The sequence below is a fragment of the Pezoporus wallicus genome, unplaced genomic scaffold, assembly GCF_028554395.1.
Source record: "Pezoporus wallicus isolate ANWC-B61680 ecotype Strahan unplaced genomic scaffold, APGP_CSIRO_Pwel_v1 contig_8776, whole genome shotgun sequence".
Lineage (NCBI taxonomy): Eukaryota > Metazoa > Chordata > Aves > Psittaciformes > Psittacidae > Pezoporus > Pezoporus wallicus.
Genome location: NW_026639091.1, coordinates 137,051 through 152,689, shown reverse-complemented (window position 1 = coordinate 152,689; position 15,639 = coordinate 137,051). Strand labels below are relative to the sequence as shown.

The window sequence follows — 15,639 nt, the reverse complement described above, 5'->3', positions numbered from 1 at the left end:
TAAAAGTCTCAACCCTTAAAATTACATGAAAAAGCACAGATTGAATCGCAACAGAATGTCCTTGTGGGCTGGGAGCTGCAACAGTAGGTGTGCTTGAAATCAGTACAGAGGGATGTTCAGAGATGAAGAGAGATGAATTGCTGCTGGCTGCTACATAGTCACAACCTGTCTAAAATGGCTGCAGAGACAGCGCAGGCAGAGGACTGGGAGCCAGGAATCCTGGTTTTGTGCTTCCCTGCTGCCACAGATGTTCTACGTGGCTTTAAGGTTAAAGCAGTTAGATAGTTTCTCCTGGCAGTAAAACACAACTTACTGTGTAAGAAAGATGGTTTGTGATTATGTTGTGCCTTGAAGAGGTAAAATGCTCTTAATAGTGTTCAAAATAGTGATTTTTTTTTTTTTTTTTTGGCTAAGGGGAGAAGCCACAAGATTTTCTTTGCTAGGTGGCTCATTGCATGGATGCCCTACTCTCCTACGTACTGAATCGCAGTAACAGAGAAGTCACTCCTTCCTATAATCACATGAGGGTCAGATAAATGAGCTTTGGGGATGGGATAGCATGGCTAGGAGATTGGAACATGCTTGCTAGAACATAAAGCCACTTCTGGAGATGCTTGTAATGTAAGTAGATGATGTCTTTGGTCAGGATGGAAGCACTTATTCACCCATCCTCCTCTGTGCTAACAAATAGCATGGCACTTCAGTTTGGTGTGTTTTCTGATGGGAAATGCAAAAAGTGACATCAGCCAGGCCATCATAAACCTCTCTGTAGCTTGTGCAGGCGGTGCTTTAGGTGAGCACCGACCCAATATGAGCCCTGTGTTGCTGTGCATGCAATGCACTGAGCCCTTGTTATAGTACCTCCTGTAGAAGCTGAAGAGCTGTATCCTTGAATAAGAGATGAAAACATTACCTTTGTACTCCCTATGTCATTTACCAGTTCTTTATCTGCTCAGGCCTTCTTGGAAGCTGAAAGGAGCTAAAAGCACCCAAAGCCCATTGTTGTTTGTGCCAGCTATCCATTGTTGTTTGTGCCAGCTATCAGCCATGCCAGAGGGACAGAACAGCAGCCAGATCAACAAAACATAAGGAAATGTAGCTACTTGGATGTTTAAAACCTGGTCCAAGAGAGACCTTGGCAGACAGATTTATATGCCAGCTAGCCAGGTCTCACAATTAGATGTAGTTCACTAATTACCCCATGTTTGGGTGGGTCAGCAGAAGTAATGTACTTCAGATAAAAATACTATGTCTAGCCCAAGTTGGGAGTTGGATAACTTAGCTATCTGACCACTGTTATAGTTTAATCCCAGCCAGCAACTAAATACCATGCAATCAGTTGCTCAGCCTCTCCCCGAGGTGGTATGGGGAAGAGAATCAGAAGAAGGTAAAATTAATGGATTGAGATAAAAACAGTTTAATAATTGAAATGAAGTAAAATAATAATAATAATTATAGAAAAAATTACAACAACTACAGAAATAAAATTCAGGAAACCCAAGTTATGCACAATTGCTCACCGTGCACTAGCCAATGACCAGCCCAGCCCCAAGCAGCAATTGGTGGCTCCCAACCAATTCCCCACAGTTTATATACTGAGCAGGATGTTGCATAAAATACCCCTTTGGCTAATTCAGGTCAGCTGCCCTGGCTGTGCTCCCTGCCAGCTTCTTGTGCCCCTCCTCATAGCATGGGAAAGGGAAAAGTCCTGGATTTAGAATAATCACTGCTTGGCAACAGCTAAAACATCCCTGTGTTGTTAACGTTATTCTCACACTAAAGCCAAAACAGCCTTGTGCTATCTGCTAGGAAGAAAAGTAGCTATATCCCAGCTGAAACCAGGACATATATCTCAACAGCTTTTCCTGAAGCTAGGAGAAACCATCCTTATTAAGATTCAGATTCAGATGGCCTGTCCTGAATAATCAGCACTGACACCCAGTACCTGTCAGCTTGAAACCATATTCCCTATATTGAGAGCAGAAAGCTGGCCACGGAGAGATCCCTTCTGCTTCTGCTACCCCTGTTTAGTAAAAATAACTTTTTTATTTTTCTGTTCTTTGGGATGCAGGGAGGCACAGCCATCAGCTGTGCTAATGCCATGCATGTGGTCACATATACACTCTCCAAACCTCTTGAGGGAGTGCAGCCCTCACGGGGATCAGGATGGCTCCAGCACACAGCTTTCTTATACCTCCCTTTCTGTACAGCCTGCAGGCAAAGCTCCTATTGATGTACGTACCCTGAAATCTCTCCAAGAAGTGACACAGTCCCCACTGACAAATACTCTGTTAGAGGTGAAAGTTATTGAAGGTTTGAGTGTTAACCAGATGCATGCTAATGTCCCTGAGCTAAATGGTGCAAGTGAGCCGAAAGCAGGACTTGGGCTTGAACAGGAAGTTGTAGTCATGACTTTGCTCTTTTTCCCTCTGTTTGCTCATGACTCTCTTCATCACTCAGTGGGATCTGAACAGACAGATTAATTTTATTTACTGTGTCATTTAAATTCTCAGCCTGCTTGAGAAGGTAGAATTCATCAGGGAATCACTGCAGACCTCAGGCTCTGAAACAGTTTGGCTGACCCTGGGGAACAGAGAGGCAAATATATCCCCAAACCTCATCTCATAGACCTTGAAGATGGAAAAATACCACTCTGTCACACCGGATTAATTTCTCTTCCCCCTGAAGCAAATCCCATGGACCCACACTGCAGTGTCCCCATAGCAGGAAGCTCCATCTCTCCCTGGTCAGGCAGGTCACAAGCAATTGAGTTAGGAAGCTTCAGCCAGCAGCTTTCAGCAAAGAGACAGGAGCAGTCAGCATCTGCATGCTTCCAACCCACAGTGCAAAGGAAGCAAATCAGCCTTGTCTGCCGTTGAATGGCATTTGTGCTGATGAGGCTGCCTCGGTTGAAGAGGATGCATGTAGTCAGGGAACAAAGTGAGAGGCAATGGCATCCTAAAATGCTCTCCACTCACCACTGTCTGACCTTAGCCAGAGACACTCACTATCTTGGGACAAATGAGAACCACAGATTTGAGGGATCTGACCCTCCAAATAGCTCTTCAGCATAGTACAGGGTGATGTTGACCAAATTCTGGGTTGTCTGCTTTACCTCATATTGCAAAAGAAGCAGGAGACTGGAGCATGTTTCTGCTTTTGCCATTTCTGTTTCAGGGCAGAATGTAAGGAAGAGCAATGCCCCTGCTTCACAGTAACATGTACCAAAGAAGATGTTAATTTTTTTTAAAACAGGAAGATGTTATTAAAACTGGTTGTGCTTTTGTTTAAACACTAAAACTAGAGGAATAATGTTAAGTATTTATTCTAGTCTGATTTTTGACATAAACACATCCATGTTAAGTCCATTCTCCTTCACATACTCCATTGCTGTTTTCCCCCATCATAAAGTAGCTAGACACATCCAGCCAGCTGAACAGGTAACCATTTTAAATTGCACTAAACAGCCGTGCTTGAAATCATCCGTAAGGGCTGTAGCTGTTCCCAGTGGTAAGGGGAGAATTCAGCTCCTCTCAACATTATTTTCTGTAACAGAGGTTCCCTGTGGGACCATGCTTCATTTGTCAGCATGCCTGTCGTCTGACACATCCTAAATCAGGTAGGTGAAAGCACAGTGGGATGGTTAGCTGAGTGCTTAGCATGCTGGAGGACCATCTTAGTGAGGACCTTTGCATACAGCTATAATACGAGACCTCTTCCAGACAGGATGCAAGGCTGGGAGAGTTGTGATCCTGATTACGTCTGTAAAATGCATTTCCTTTGCTCTGCTGTATGTAGGTATTATTGCTGCCTCATTGAAAGGTTTTTGGCCTTCTCTGGCTGTTGTCTTGTTAACCAGTAGAGCTTACGTTGAAGCAGCACTCGGAACAGATGCTGAATGACTCAGATGGGGTCAGGCTAGCTTGAGGCTAGCACAAAGGTAGCAGCTTGCTCATTGAGCAGATTCATGTTCTTTCTTTAAATTATTTTAATGTCATAAGGAGACAAAGTGTCTTAAAGTGGACAAGAAAGGAGAGGCATGATGTGATGCAGGTCCAGACAAAAGGCCCCGTGTGCTGTTCAGAGCAGTATTGTGGTGTCAGAAGGACAGTGGACCCCCTCCTCACATACAAACACACATGTACACACACATGTGTTCCCCTTCTGACACAATGTCCAGGAGTAGCTTAAATGGAGCTAGTGCAGCTGAATTCCTGTGGATCATGCTGACAGCACAGCTGTGTCTGGGTTCACAGAGCTCTCCACTGGAACAGAATCATGGAATAGAATCATAGACTGGTTTGGGTTGGAAAGGACCTTAAGCTCATCCAGTTCCAACCCCCCTGCCATAGGCAGGCACACCTCACACTAAAAGAAGCTAATGCTGCTTCACTCCACTCAAGCACGGAGCAGGTAGATTACCTGTGCCGGGTTGACCCTGGTTGGATATCAGGTGCCCACCAAAGCCGCTCTGTCACTCCCCTCCTCAGCTGGACAGGGGAGAGAAATGAAAAGCTCATGGGTTGAGGTAAGGACAGGGAGAGAACATTCACCAACTGAGCAGTCACCAATTACTGTCATGGGCAAAACAGGCTCAGCTCAGGGAAATTAATTTCATTTATTGCCAATCAAACCTGACTGGGTTTAAACCTCGACAGCAGGGTAATGAGAAATAAAATCAAGTCATAAAAAAAAACACCTTCCCCACCACTCTGTTCTTCCTTGGCTCAACTTCACTCATGATTTCTCTACCTACATCCCCACGAAGTAGAGCAGGGAGATGGAGAATGGGGACTGTGGTCAGTTCAACCAGCCTTGGCGCTGGTTGGCATTGGCTGTATCAGACATGGGGGAAGCTTCTAGCAGCTTCTCACAGAAAAACTCCCTCTGTATCCTTGCTGCTACAAAAGCCTTGCCCTGCAAACCAAATATATTACTCAACACAGCAACCCTGCTAATGATAAGACAGAATGTTCAGACTCCTAATTGAGCATACTTCCTAATGTCAAAGGCACACACAGGCTGCTTCACACCCTTCCAATCTCCTCTGCTTTATGCTGATGCTTCAAAGAAGTGTCTGGAAAATTAGTGGAAAGCCAGCAGGAGCCTGGATTTGGTTAAAGCTGTCTCTCCCCCAGCTGTACCTGCACTGCTGGTATTGCTAAATGATTGCCTATTGGCTCTGCAAGCCATCACACATGTACTCACAGTATGCTTGGTCACCCATAACCATTTCATGGGAAGGGGTGTCACAGGAGGGTGCATATTTCACTAGGTACAATGATAAAAAGTAGAACAGCCAAGTAAAATGAAAGCTAATCAACTTATTTCAAATACTTGCAATTGCCATGTAAACAGCAGTATTGGAGCTCTGCTGTTACACTGCTCTTTTAGTGCCAGTTATTAGTAATTTATCTGAAGCAGCTGAAGAGCAGCCTTGTTTCATTCTGGCTTCCCCATCTCCAACTCTCTATCCTTCACCTTGTATTTCTGCTGTATTAGCTTTTCATTGATCAGCAGCAGCCAACTTACTGAACACAAAATACCACCAGTGGCTTTAAATCACAGTCTTCTGTTTTTTCAGTTGTTCTTTTATGTCCCATTTTCTCTGTATTTGGCAGGAGTGCCCGTTAACCCTCCTTCATCCTTCTGGTGCCCAAAAGTTGTACAGAATTAGGCAGTTTTGTAGGGCCAGCATCCATTTTCCATCAAGCTGTGTTGCCTTCTCAAAGTTTGCTACAAGTACTGGAGCACTGCAGGCAGCACAGGCAGTCACAGACATGGAAACCCTTTCCATACCCAGCACCAAAAACCACCAAGTGCTGAGGACAGACTATGCCTATCCCCTCTGGTGGGACCATGCTCTCAGTGTTTCAAGCTAAGCAGTGGCTTTGAGGCTGGTGGAGGCACATGGGAACACAGGTCTCATCTAAGTCCAGTTTGGAATGCCTGACTACCATATCTGAGAGTCTGGGATGGCCCAAAAAGAAAGAGCATCTTGGCTTTTCATTCCCAGTGAATTGCCCATATACACAGTTGCCAGGTTTCATACAAAGCTTAGCACAACTGGGTCAGTGGAGGGTTGCAAGCTTAGGATTCATACTTATGTGGGCGTAGCATCAGCCAATATGGGACACATTCTAAAGGAAAATGCCATTTATGTATCAAGGGTAGGTTGCTGTTCCTTCTCTCACCTTGTCTTTTCTTTCCTGGGTGTGTGTCTGATCGCAGATGCTATGAGAAATACTAATTTGTGAAATTATGGGGGTTTGCTAAAATGCTGGACCTTGAAAGTAACATCTTCAGAAGTCAATTTCTAAAAGAACAGAGGGAAAGAGCTCACTGCCTAGAAATAGGGTTTGCAAACTCCAACTGCTACACCAGAAGGAAGCACCGTGCAGAAAACAGGCACTGAAAAACTCCTTCCTCCATTTGGATGGACCAGAAGGTTGGTGTGCAAAGCTGGAATTTATAGCCCAGAATTACTGCAAGAGATGGGCACCCAAAAGCTCCCTCGGGTGATGGTGGAAGCAGCAGTAGTTCCTAATACTTGTAAAGCTCAAATACTAGGTTCCCTTGCCTCAAAGCCTGGCGTGGCTCATGCATATCCCCACTGTGTTAGGAACTTTTCCTGACACACCAGGGCTGAGTAGGCCTCCCATCTACCCTGAAAGCAATCACGTTTTAGCCACTAGGGCCTCAGGATTCATAGCATCCAAGAGGGAGATGAACTGTTGATTCACGCGTAAGAAATTTGGCTGGGGACACAAGCATGGGTGATCCTACTGCAAACACAGTGCATTGGGATTTTTCACTCCAAGCCACTAAATAAGAGAAAGAAAGGGTTAAATAGGAAATCTGGTGCTGTTCAGACCCACATGGTGTGACGGCACTCAGTAATAGCACAGAAATAGTCATGGAGAGACCTACTGAAGGAAGAAGGCGCTTAGCGAAAGTCCTGATTGATCAGCTGAATGAGTAATCTGAGTTGGAGAAGAGCATTAGTGCTTGTACCAGGCAATCAATAGACAGCAGAGAGTGCCATTCCATTTAAAGGGCTCAGACAGGCCTTAACTGCCTTGACAGAAAATGAAACCTGTAACCTTGTATTTGAGTCAGGTGCTCTGTATGATATACACCCTCTCAAAGCATTGGCATGGTGTCTCAGCACAGTGTATTTGTGATCAGTGATGGAGCTTCTGGTGTGAATGGGTGACAGTTGTGTTGTATTTAGGGCTGTGCACATTTGCCTCCATGAATCACCCTTTATTCCTCTATGTCTGAATACCAAAATTCACATGGCCTGCAAAACGCCAGCCTTTTATGCTGGAGACAGAGATAACCAGTGAATTTGCAAGTTCCAGTCCAGAGAAATTACCCTGATTTAAGGTTTTGACTTCAATCTTATATCAGTCTTTGTTGCTCTTGCCACAGAGAGTTATTAATCCAATCCTTTTCCTGCCAAGTTTAATGAGCATTTATTCACCTCTGCTGTCAGCAGAGCTGAACATGGCTTGTAGGAGTATGTACTCTTCTCTGCAGGTTCCTCAGCCACTCTCATCATCATGAGGCGTCTCTGCAGCTTATTTGTCCCTCAGAAAAGGCAGCTTTGGACATGTGCCCCCTACTCTTACCTGTATGGTAAGGGGGGGGAACAGAGACCTTGCACTGGCGTACCCTGGTAGGCATGCTGCTTTTCCACAACAAGTGGGGAAAAAGTGCTCTTTTTTTGCCTCTCCAAGGCAAATGAAATCTGCAATATAGCAGCATATTCCACACACCGCAGGGGAAGCAAAACAAATTCACTATTCGGGTTCCTCAGCAAGCAGTCTGGTAAACCCCTATTATTCAGGCATGCCACCAAATTTGTTATCAACATTTTCTCAATGCTCTGGAGAATGTTTCTAATTGGTCCCTTTCCTGCCTTACTGACTCCACACTCAGCTTTTACCTACAAGCCTTGCCTGGTGTTTTGGGATGAGACTGGGGCAGTTAGCTCCACTTTTGCAATTGCTAACTCAACTCAACTGACTGCCCACAGGAAACAAGGAAGGACTTTGAATCAGAAAGCTGAACATGGGTTTGTATGAAAGCCTCATCATCCATGGGTTTCTATCCCTGCTGGAGTCAGGGCTGTATTAATAACAGACACTGCATACCTATTTAGCTTTAGGACCTGAATTCTAGTTGTGATCCTGTCGTGAGAAGTTAAAATAAACGATCTGTCCTAAAAGAGAAGCTAATTTAAATCCCCTTTTACACTGAATACATAAAGTTTGCCATTCTGATGGCTTTAAGGTACATTTCAGCAGTAAATAAAACATATCTGAAAATTTATGCGAACAATATGCTGTTTAAAAATACAGTTGCAAAATGTTTCGCTTGTTTGTTTGGGTTTTTTTTAGTAAAGAAAGCATGTTCCCAAGAATCAATGTGAGATAAAAGAGAAAGGCACACAGGGGACATCACAGATTACCAGGAGGAGAAGCAGGAAAGGCAGCAACACTTTCTGCTGTAGGGTGTGTTGGTCTGGTGAGTTGCTGTCTAGGGAAACAGTAGTAACTCAGGCATGGTGTCAAGCTGGGCTGGACTAACGCTTAATGATGGTGCTGCTTTTCTGTCCCCACTGGTCCTCTCTGCACCAGCCTCAGTAGAAGGAGAAAAGGTAGAAGGATAAATTCCCTTGCCTGGCACAAAGCACAGTCCTCTGGTCCATACAGCATCTGGGTGCAGGTACAGACAAGTTCTCTGCCCTTTCTCTTCCTCAGCTGGGTCTGGGTCTCATCCAGAAGCTCCATGAGCATCTTAGTGTGGCATTCTCAACAAGCTACTGTGAATCAAGGTACATGAGTTTTACCCCTAGTGACTTTGGACACAGTGGGACACAGCTCATCCTGCCCTTGCAGTGTCCCTCCTTGGGAGATGGATAGCTTACATACTTTGCTATTAATTCTGCTATGCCTTTTGCACCTTTCAGATCTGGATTTCTACAGCTGTATGATGGCCAGCCAGGCTGTTGCCCTGATTTTGCTTTTCCCTTTGTATCCCATATGCAGAGAAGCAGAGAGAGCTGGCTCGGAAGGGCTCCCTGAAGAATGGCAACATGGGAAGCCCAGTTAATCAGCAGCCCAAGAAGAACAACGTGATGGCACGAACAAGGTAAGGGACTGAAAAGGACTCAGCTGAACTCTAAGCTGCAATCCCTAATGGCCTTAGAATGGGCAAGGTCATGTTCATCACCATTTGACCCCTGCCAGAGACATTTGGAAAGCAGTGCTGACCCTTCCTGGAGCTGTGTTGCATCCCATGCCCTGGGGATTTGCAGGGACAGCTGAGCCCAGGACCAGTGACAGTGCAGGCCAGCCTGGTCAAAGTCTGGGGTTTGACTTGGCTGTCTTGCATGTTTTGTGTAGCCTCATGTACCATGTAAACCTGCCAGTTGGAGAGGTACGATGCTGTTTCATGTAACACAAATTGGTTTAGAGCTTAGTTCTTCTTTGGCTGCTTTTATCACAGTGGTACCCCTGCTCCTTTTCAATGTCCCCCTTCCCCATACTGACAGACTTCATTAAGGCTTGTAAATAATCCATGTCTTTGCCATATGGCTTTGCCATATACCTCCTCCACACTTTGAATAGCATGGCCATACTTTGCTGGAGCTGCTTTGGCACATTTCTGTATGACAGTATCAGACAGTGCTGCAGACCGCTGTGAACAAAGATTCCTAGCTGAATACGTTGCTTTAGAGTATTTCCATTTTTTTCGTGCAAGCTCCAGTACACCAGTGTATGACTTACCTGCATTCAGGAGGCAGGAAACCCCCTGAGCCCATGGGACTGCATGCTTTGCATGCAGTTAGAAAGGTGGCAAGTTTTAGTACAGGATCTCACTTAAAAAGACAGAAGAATCTGCATGAACGCTGAGTATTTACTGATGAATGGGAAAGTTGCATAGATTACCATGTATTAAGTAGAACAGGAGCTGCAGGTCAGACCCTCTCTGTATGCAACACATCCAACAGATAAAGTACCTTGTTCCACTAATTCCCTAAACCCAAACTAGTAGTCATAAATCATGCCAGCACTTTGTCAAGTTTTATTCTGTAAGCCTCTGCAATGTTGGTGGAATATACTGCATTGCTCCCGGCTCTGAGTTTGGCAGTTGAGACCATGCAAAGGAGCCAGGCCCTTCGTGGCAGCAAGAAATTCAGCAAATGCAGGGTTTTCCATGCCCACTCTTCCTCCTTGTCTTGCAAATACAAGCTGGAAAGACTTGGCTTCTTTTGGCAATAGGCTGTGTGCTAGCTTCCCAGGAGAAATCACAGTAGACTTGTCACTTGAGAGATTCAGAAGCACTGAAATTAGCAGAGGGAGAGAAGATGGAATAAGTACAGGTGCGTACCTGTAAAATCAGTGACTTCTGCTTGGAGAGGCTGTTTCCGAACTGCTGATGAAAGAAGTTATTTGAGTGGGGAAGAGCAAAGCAGTGACAGTGACATCTATTAACAAAAGCTTTCCAACAAGCAGCTAAGTTTTATTCCACTGGGGACATGTGAGCACTGTTCAGAAGACATTTAGACCCCTCCACAGCCAGTCATAGCCTCCTGGCACTAGCCTTGCTTTTCTTAGTAACTTGTAGCACATCATTTTAGAAGCATCCCTTGGGATCTGCAAAACTGAGGTTTGCAGCCACTGCTTTAGCCAGCCCTGTTGTTCCCATATGGCTGGGAGGTTCTGGCACAGAGTCTCACCAGTCCAAGTGCCTTCATCCCTCAGCTTCCTTGGCTTTCTGGGAACCAAGCTGTACCATGAGCACAGCCCTAGTAATACCTGGGACTGGTTCAGTTTCTCTTGCCACAGACAGGGCAACCCAGGGAATGCAGACATGGCACAAGTTTATTCAAGCAGCTTCTTTTCACAGTGTAAAGGTTGCAGTATAACAGAAGATACACTGCAAAACATCCAGGTTATGTTTCTAGTCTTAACTGTCAGCCTTCTCTGGTCTCTGCAGGAGGAAAAATAAATAAATAAATAAAGCCGTTTCCCCCCTTGTAAGAGTTCTGCTGTTCTCATCAAATATGTTTTCCTTCATTCAGGCAAACCACATTGCCTCTTCTAGTCTTTACTCCACCGCCTCCTCCTTCCCCAAGGCTTCTGTTCTTCTGTGTTACCTGTATGGATTTCTGACATCCAGCCTCTAGTTCCAGGTTGACTTCACCATTCATTCTTCTCCTGGAGCAAGCGCACAGCCAACCTTAGAGGTGAAAGGATCTGGATCAGTAATACACTCAGTCTCCCTAAGAGCAAATAAAATGTGACCAAGGTTGGGGTGATGCTGGCACACATGCTACGAGCACAGGCAGAGCCTGCACCACTTGGGCACAGCCAGATATTGCAGTCTACTCTGAGGATAACCTAAACTCAGATATATGTCATAACATATTTCATGTTAAGTGAGCAAAGGCACTGAGACAAGAAGCTCATACTGGGACAGTTGCAGATGAAAGCAGCTACAACTGCTACGCAGCTTTGTTCGAAGGGCAGTGGGAAGCAAAAATAAGGACAATCAGGATGTGAGGGAAAGAGACATTATCACGGTTTTTGTCTGTTGCAGAAAGACTGAATTTCTATGTTACTGAGGAGAAAAAAAGATATTTCTCAAGAAAAAGATGTAGAGATTTTTTTTAATTTTTTTTTTTAGTTAAATAGGTAGCACCAGAAAGGGTTCTTCTCTTTGATCCCCTGATAATGCTTTGTTCACTGTTGGTATAGTAACAATCATTAGTGAGTATATATGGATCAAAGACTTGAAAACTGGAGAGCGAGAATGGAAGTCAATACTTCTGATACCTGTATGGAAAGGCTGCTGCTGCCAGCTCACATCTTCTGTTTCAGTCCTCTTTGCTTCTTGAGTTCCTTCCTATGTGCTTCAAGAGCAGAAGAATCGTCCTAGTGCTATGAGAAGGGGTACTGAATTTTGCAAGTGGGTCCCATTTTCTTCAGTCCCCTGGTGCAGCAAGTTGGAAATGATGCATCAGTTTGTAAATTGATTTCTTTAATCTTGTGTTTCAATCAACACAGTAAGAAAATACAAGTAGTCTTGAACCTATATATCTGCTTTGTGATAACACTTGATATATTGACTCTCTCTAACTCCTCTTCAGTTCCTGGCAGGCCTTTGTATTGCTAAAATTGTAGTGGCTTCCTGAAATTTTCTGAGCAGAAGCAGAAAAACATTTCAGGTAGTTAGAGAGCAGTTGGAGCATGCATGAGATGGATTATAACCTTTAAATTTCTACCTCCCAAACTAAGTGAAGCGTCACTGTGCATCATTGTGTGCTGTTGAAGGACCAGTTCTTTGTATGGGAGAGAACTCGAGTTAACCCACTGAACAAGTTGATTTTCATCACTTTCACGGTTCCCACCTGCTGAACACAGAATCTCACTCCATTTTCTTTGTTTGTTTGATCTTATGTTAAATATGAACCAAAGTCTTTGTTCATTTCTGTGGGTGAAAGAACCCTGTTATGAACTAGATACCATTGTATTAATGGATTTTCCTTATCCTAGAAGCTCTGAAGCCTGTATTCCATTTTACACATGCTCTCAGGCAATTAAAGGTGCAAAGTCATTGTCAGACTTTGTAACACTCCTGATGAAGTGAAAGTCATTATAAGATAATGGGATTTGAAAAAGTGCTAGGCAGAGTGGGCTGTTATGCTGCACCCACCAGCTCATACATCTCATATTTCTAAACTTAGGACTGAGACCTCAGAAGAGTTCAGTTGTGGGAGGATAGATAGGGACTCAGGCAGAAAGACTACATCCCTGATTTCCAGCAGTAGCATAGCAGGAGCACTGGGCCTCTGCCTTTCCCTAGGCAGCCTCCTTCTCCTATTTACTTATTGCTTGTGTCATGTACTCATTGCTGGAAAAAAATAACACAAAACCCAGCAATCTGATAAGACAGGCAGTGCTAATTCACCAGAATGAAGGGTGGAGTGTCCCAGTGTTTTATTTAACCAGGGAAGAGCATGTTCCCAGCACATGTCCAGCATTCATCTGTGGGAAATTGCGCAAAGCTGCCCAGAGACACAGCTTGCTTTCTGTAATTTGCACCCATTTAAACATCTTCATTGATAAGGGAGGGTTTGCAATGAAGTGGGATGGGGAAAGCCTAACTATCATATAGCTTTGCTGTAGACTGTGTGTGGTACAGAGCTTTACTGTGTGGTTAATGGACATTTAATTGTTTCAGGCTCGTCGTTCCCAATAAAGGCTATTCATCATTAGACCAGAGTCCAGATGAAAAGCCACTGGTAGCCCTGGATACAGACAGGTATGCAAAGTGCTAAGAAGACACTATACATTATGGAGCTAGAAAGTTTTCGTGCCAGAGTGCAGAACTGAAGGTAACTCCTGCAGAAACTGCTTTTGTGCACCACTCATTTTCTTCCTTGCTGTGCCCTCTGGCATATGCCATACCTCGTCTGTATGTGTAAACAAGTAGGAAGAGATGTGAGTAAGGAGCACTGTGATGGAAACATACGAGGGTCACAGGTGAAAGTTGCTTTCCAGGCCCCCTTGAGGTAACTTCTCTGTGCCTCAAGGACAGTTTCACGTGAGACAGATAGGTCTAACCAGGGAATACAGGTCTCTTTAAATGTTCCCTTCTTTGCTCTATCTCGTCCTTCCCTGCAGTGATGATGACTTTGACATGTCCAGATATTCCTCCTCGGGATACTCATCAGCTGAGGTGAGTTACACTCTCCTATGTGTCCTTGCCATGAATGGTAATAGTAGAGCATCCAGAAACAGCTTAAAGTGGCCTCGTACTGCCAGAAATGGCTACACAGCAGTTTACTAGCAGTTGTAGACTGTGAGTCTGGAAGGGGCCATTGCAGAAATTGTGTCATGTTTCTTTCTTCCCTGGTGATCCAGTTGGCTCCATCCCCACACTTCTGTGGCACAGAGATCTGCCTTTTGGCTGTTTTCACAGCTACCTTTGGCTTCACTCAGGCTTTTCCCAGTTCTGCGGTGTTGGCCCATGTGGTACAGAAGCATCAACTTGGCTGTCGTGCCAGCTTAGAAGCCATATGCTTGCTAAGGATACAAATAAAGGTTCTGAGGGTGTGCTGTGATTTCCAGTTCTTGGGGCAGTCAAGGTCACCCAGTGTGTGTTCATCCAGAGCAGAGACCAGATCAAATTATCTGGGCCAGCTGTGGGCCCTGATAAAGTGGTGTTCACCCAGATCTGGTTAGACAGCTCTTGAAACTGAGATTACAAAGAGGCAAAAGGGTTTACCACTTTTCAAGTGCTATAGGGTGCCCCAGTCTGTGAGACGGGTGCCTCACTGTCAGTTGGTTTATTAATATTATTATTACATCAGTTTAAATCCAGGTTTGTCTTCATTAAAAGATTATCCCACAATATAATAGTTTATCGACCTCTGGATTACCTCACTCTAGACATAGATATTCCTATTCTGGAAGAAGCTAAAATAGAGAAGGCAGTCTTCACCTGTGGTCAAAAACTGGGATTCTTTCATTGATGGCTCAGCTGCTAATGATGGGGGAATGCATTCCAGAATAAGGGACCTCCTTCATCTTCACCTTTTGACCATCAGAAGTCTCAAGTGTTTGACTGTTTGTCCCTTTGTCTGTAGCAGATCAACCAAGACTTGAACATCCAGCTGCTAAAGGATGGGTACCGGTTAGATGAGATCCCAGATGACGAGGACCTCGACCTAATCCCCCCTAAATCGGTCAACCCAACCTGCATGTGTTGCCAAGCCACCTCCTCCACCGCCTGTCACATCCAGTAGTGAGGCCGGCAGGCTGTGATCAATGCTTTCCACTATAACTGTAAAACTTAACAGCCATTGCTTCCTCCTATGGTAGGACGTGCACCTCTTTGTGTTCATGGAGCCAGGAGAAACCAAAAAATGCATTTTATGATTGGTTGATAAGTTATTTTAAATTATGGTTAAACAAAAGTTGCTTAAAGCGCCAGGCAGTGCCTGGCAAAACTGACTGGTCTGGAGAGTGAATGCAGAGTTGTCCAGAGATACCTCCTTGGTTTGTGTAGGCACTGGGGATGTTTTGTAAGGTGTCTGTTACAGAATGGGAAGGGTCAGATGGGGATGCAGGTAATTGCCCCACCAAAAATAATCCATCTGCAAGATCAGGGATGAGTCTGAGGAGCCAGGAGGTTTTACCTGTGAGAGGATGTTGGGTTTTAATTCATTCACTAACCTTGTTTCACTTGCAATGATACTGGGGCGCAGGAATGAGCAGAGCATCCTTTCTCATGGCAAGGCTAGCCAGGACTAGCATGGCACAATTTGTTCACTTGTAAAGAGGACAAATAGGTAGCATTTCACTGTGAGTCAGTACTAACGGTCGTGTCACATATCCAGTGCAATCTGCCCTTAGCTTCACATCAAATTATCACCAAACACATCCAATTTGATTTGCAATCCATTGAGGAATCAGTCCTTGCCTAAGAACACCGTACTCCTGAGTTCAGTCCAGTCACATATACTGACTCCGGCCTTTATTTAATTCCCATGAGACCCATCTGTTTCCAAAAATCTTAAACTCTGTTCAACTAAGAAAAAGTAAGTCCTGCATGAGACAG

General features: G+C 44.6%; 1 protein-coding gene across 3 annotated transcripts in view; it reads left to right on the top strand.

Moving 5' to 3' along the window:
* Nucleotides 1–14,960, top strand: part of FAM219A (family with sequence similarity 219 member A) — an 87,595-nt gene extending 72,635 nt beyond the window's left edge. For 2 of the 3 annotated variants that reach the window (XM_057413663.1, XM_057413661.1), the window contains exons 3-6: nt 9,057–9,159; nt 13,258–13,338; nt 13,701–13,755; nt 14,666–14,960. In XM_057413663.1, coding sequence (XP_057269646.1) covers nt 9,057–9,159; nt 13,258–13,338; nt 13,701–13,755; nt 14,666–14,824 — 398 coding nt within the window. In that variant the 3' untranslated portion in view covers nt 14,825–14,960. The remainder of the gene's footprint in view (nt 1–9,056; nt 9,160–13,257; nt 13,339–13,700; nt 13,756–14,665) is intronic. The other variant, XM_057413662.1, reaches the window with a different exon arrangement.
* Nucleotides 14,961–15,639: the final 679 nt, after the last annotated feature.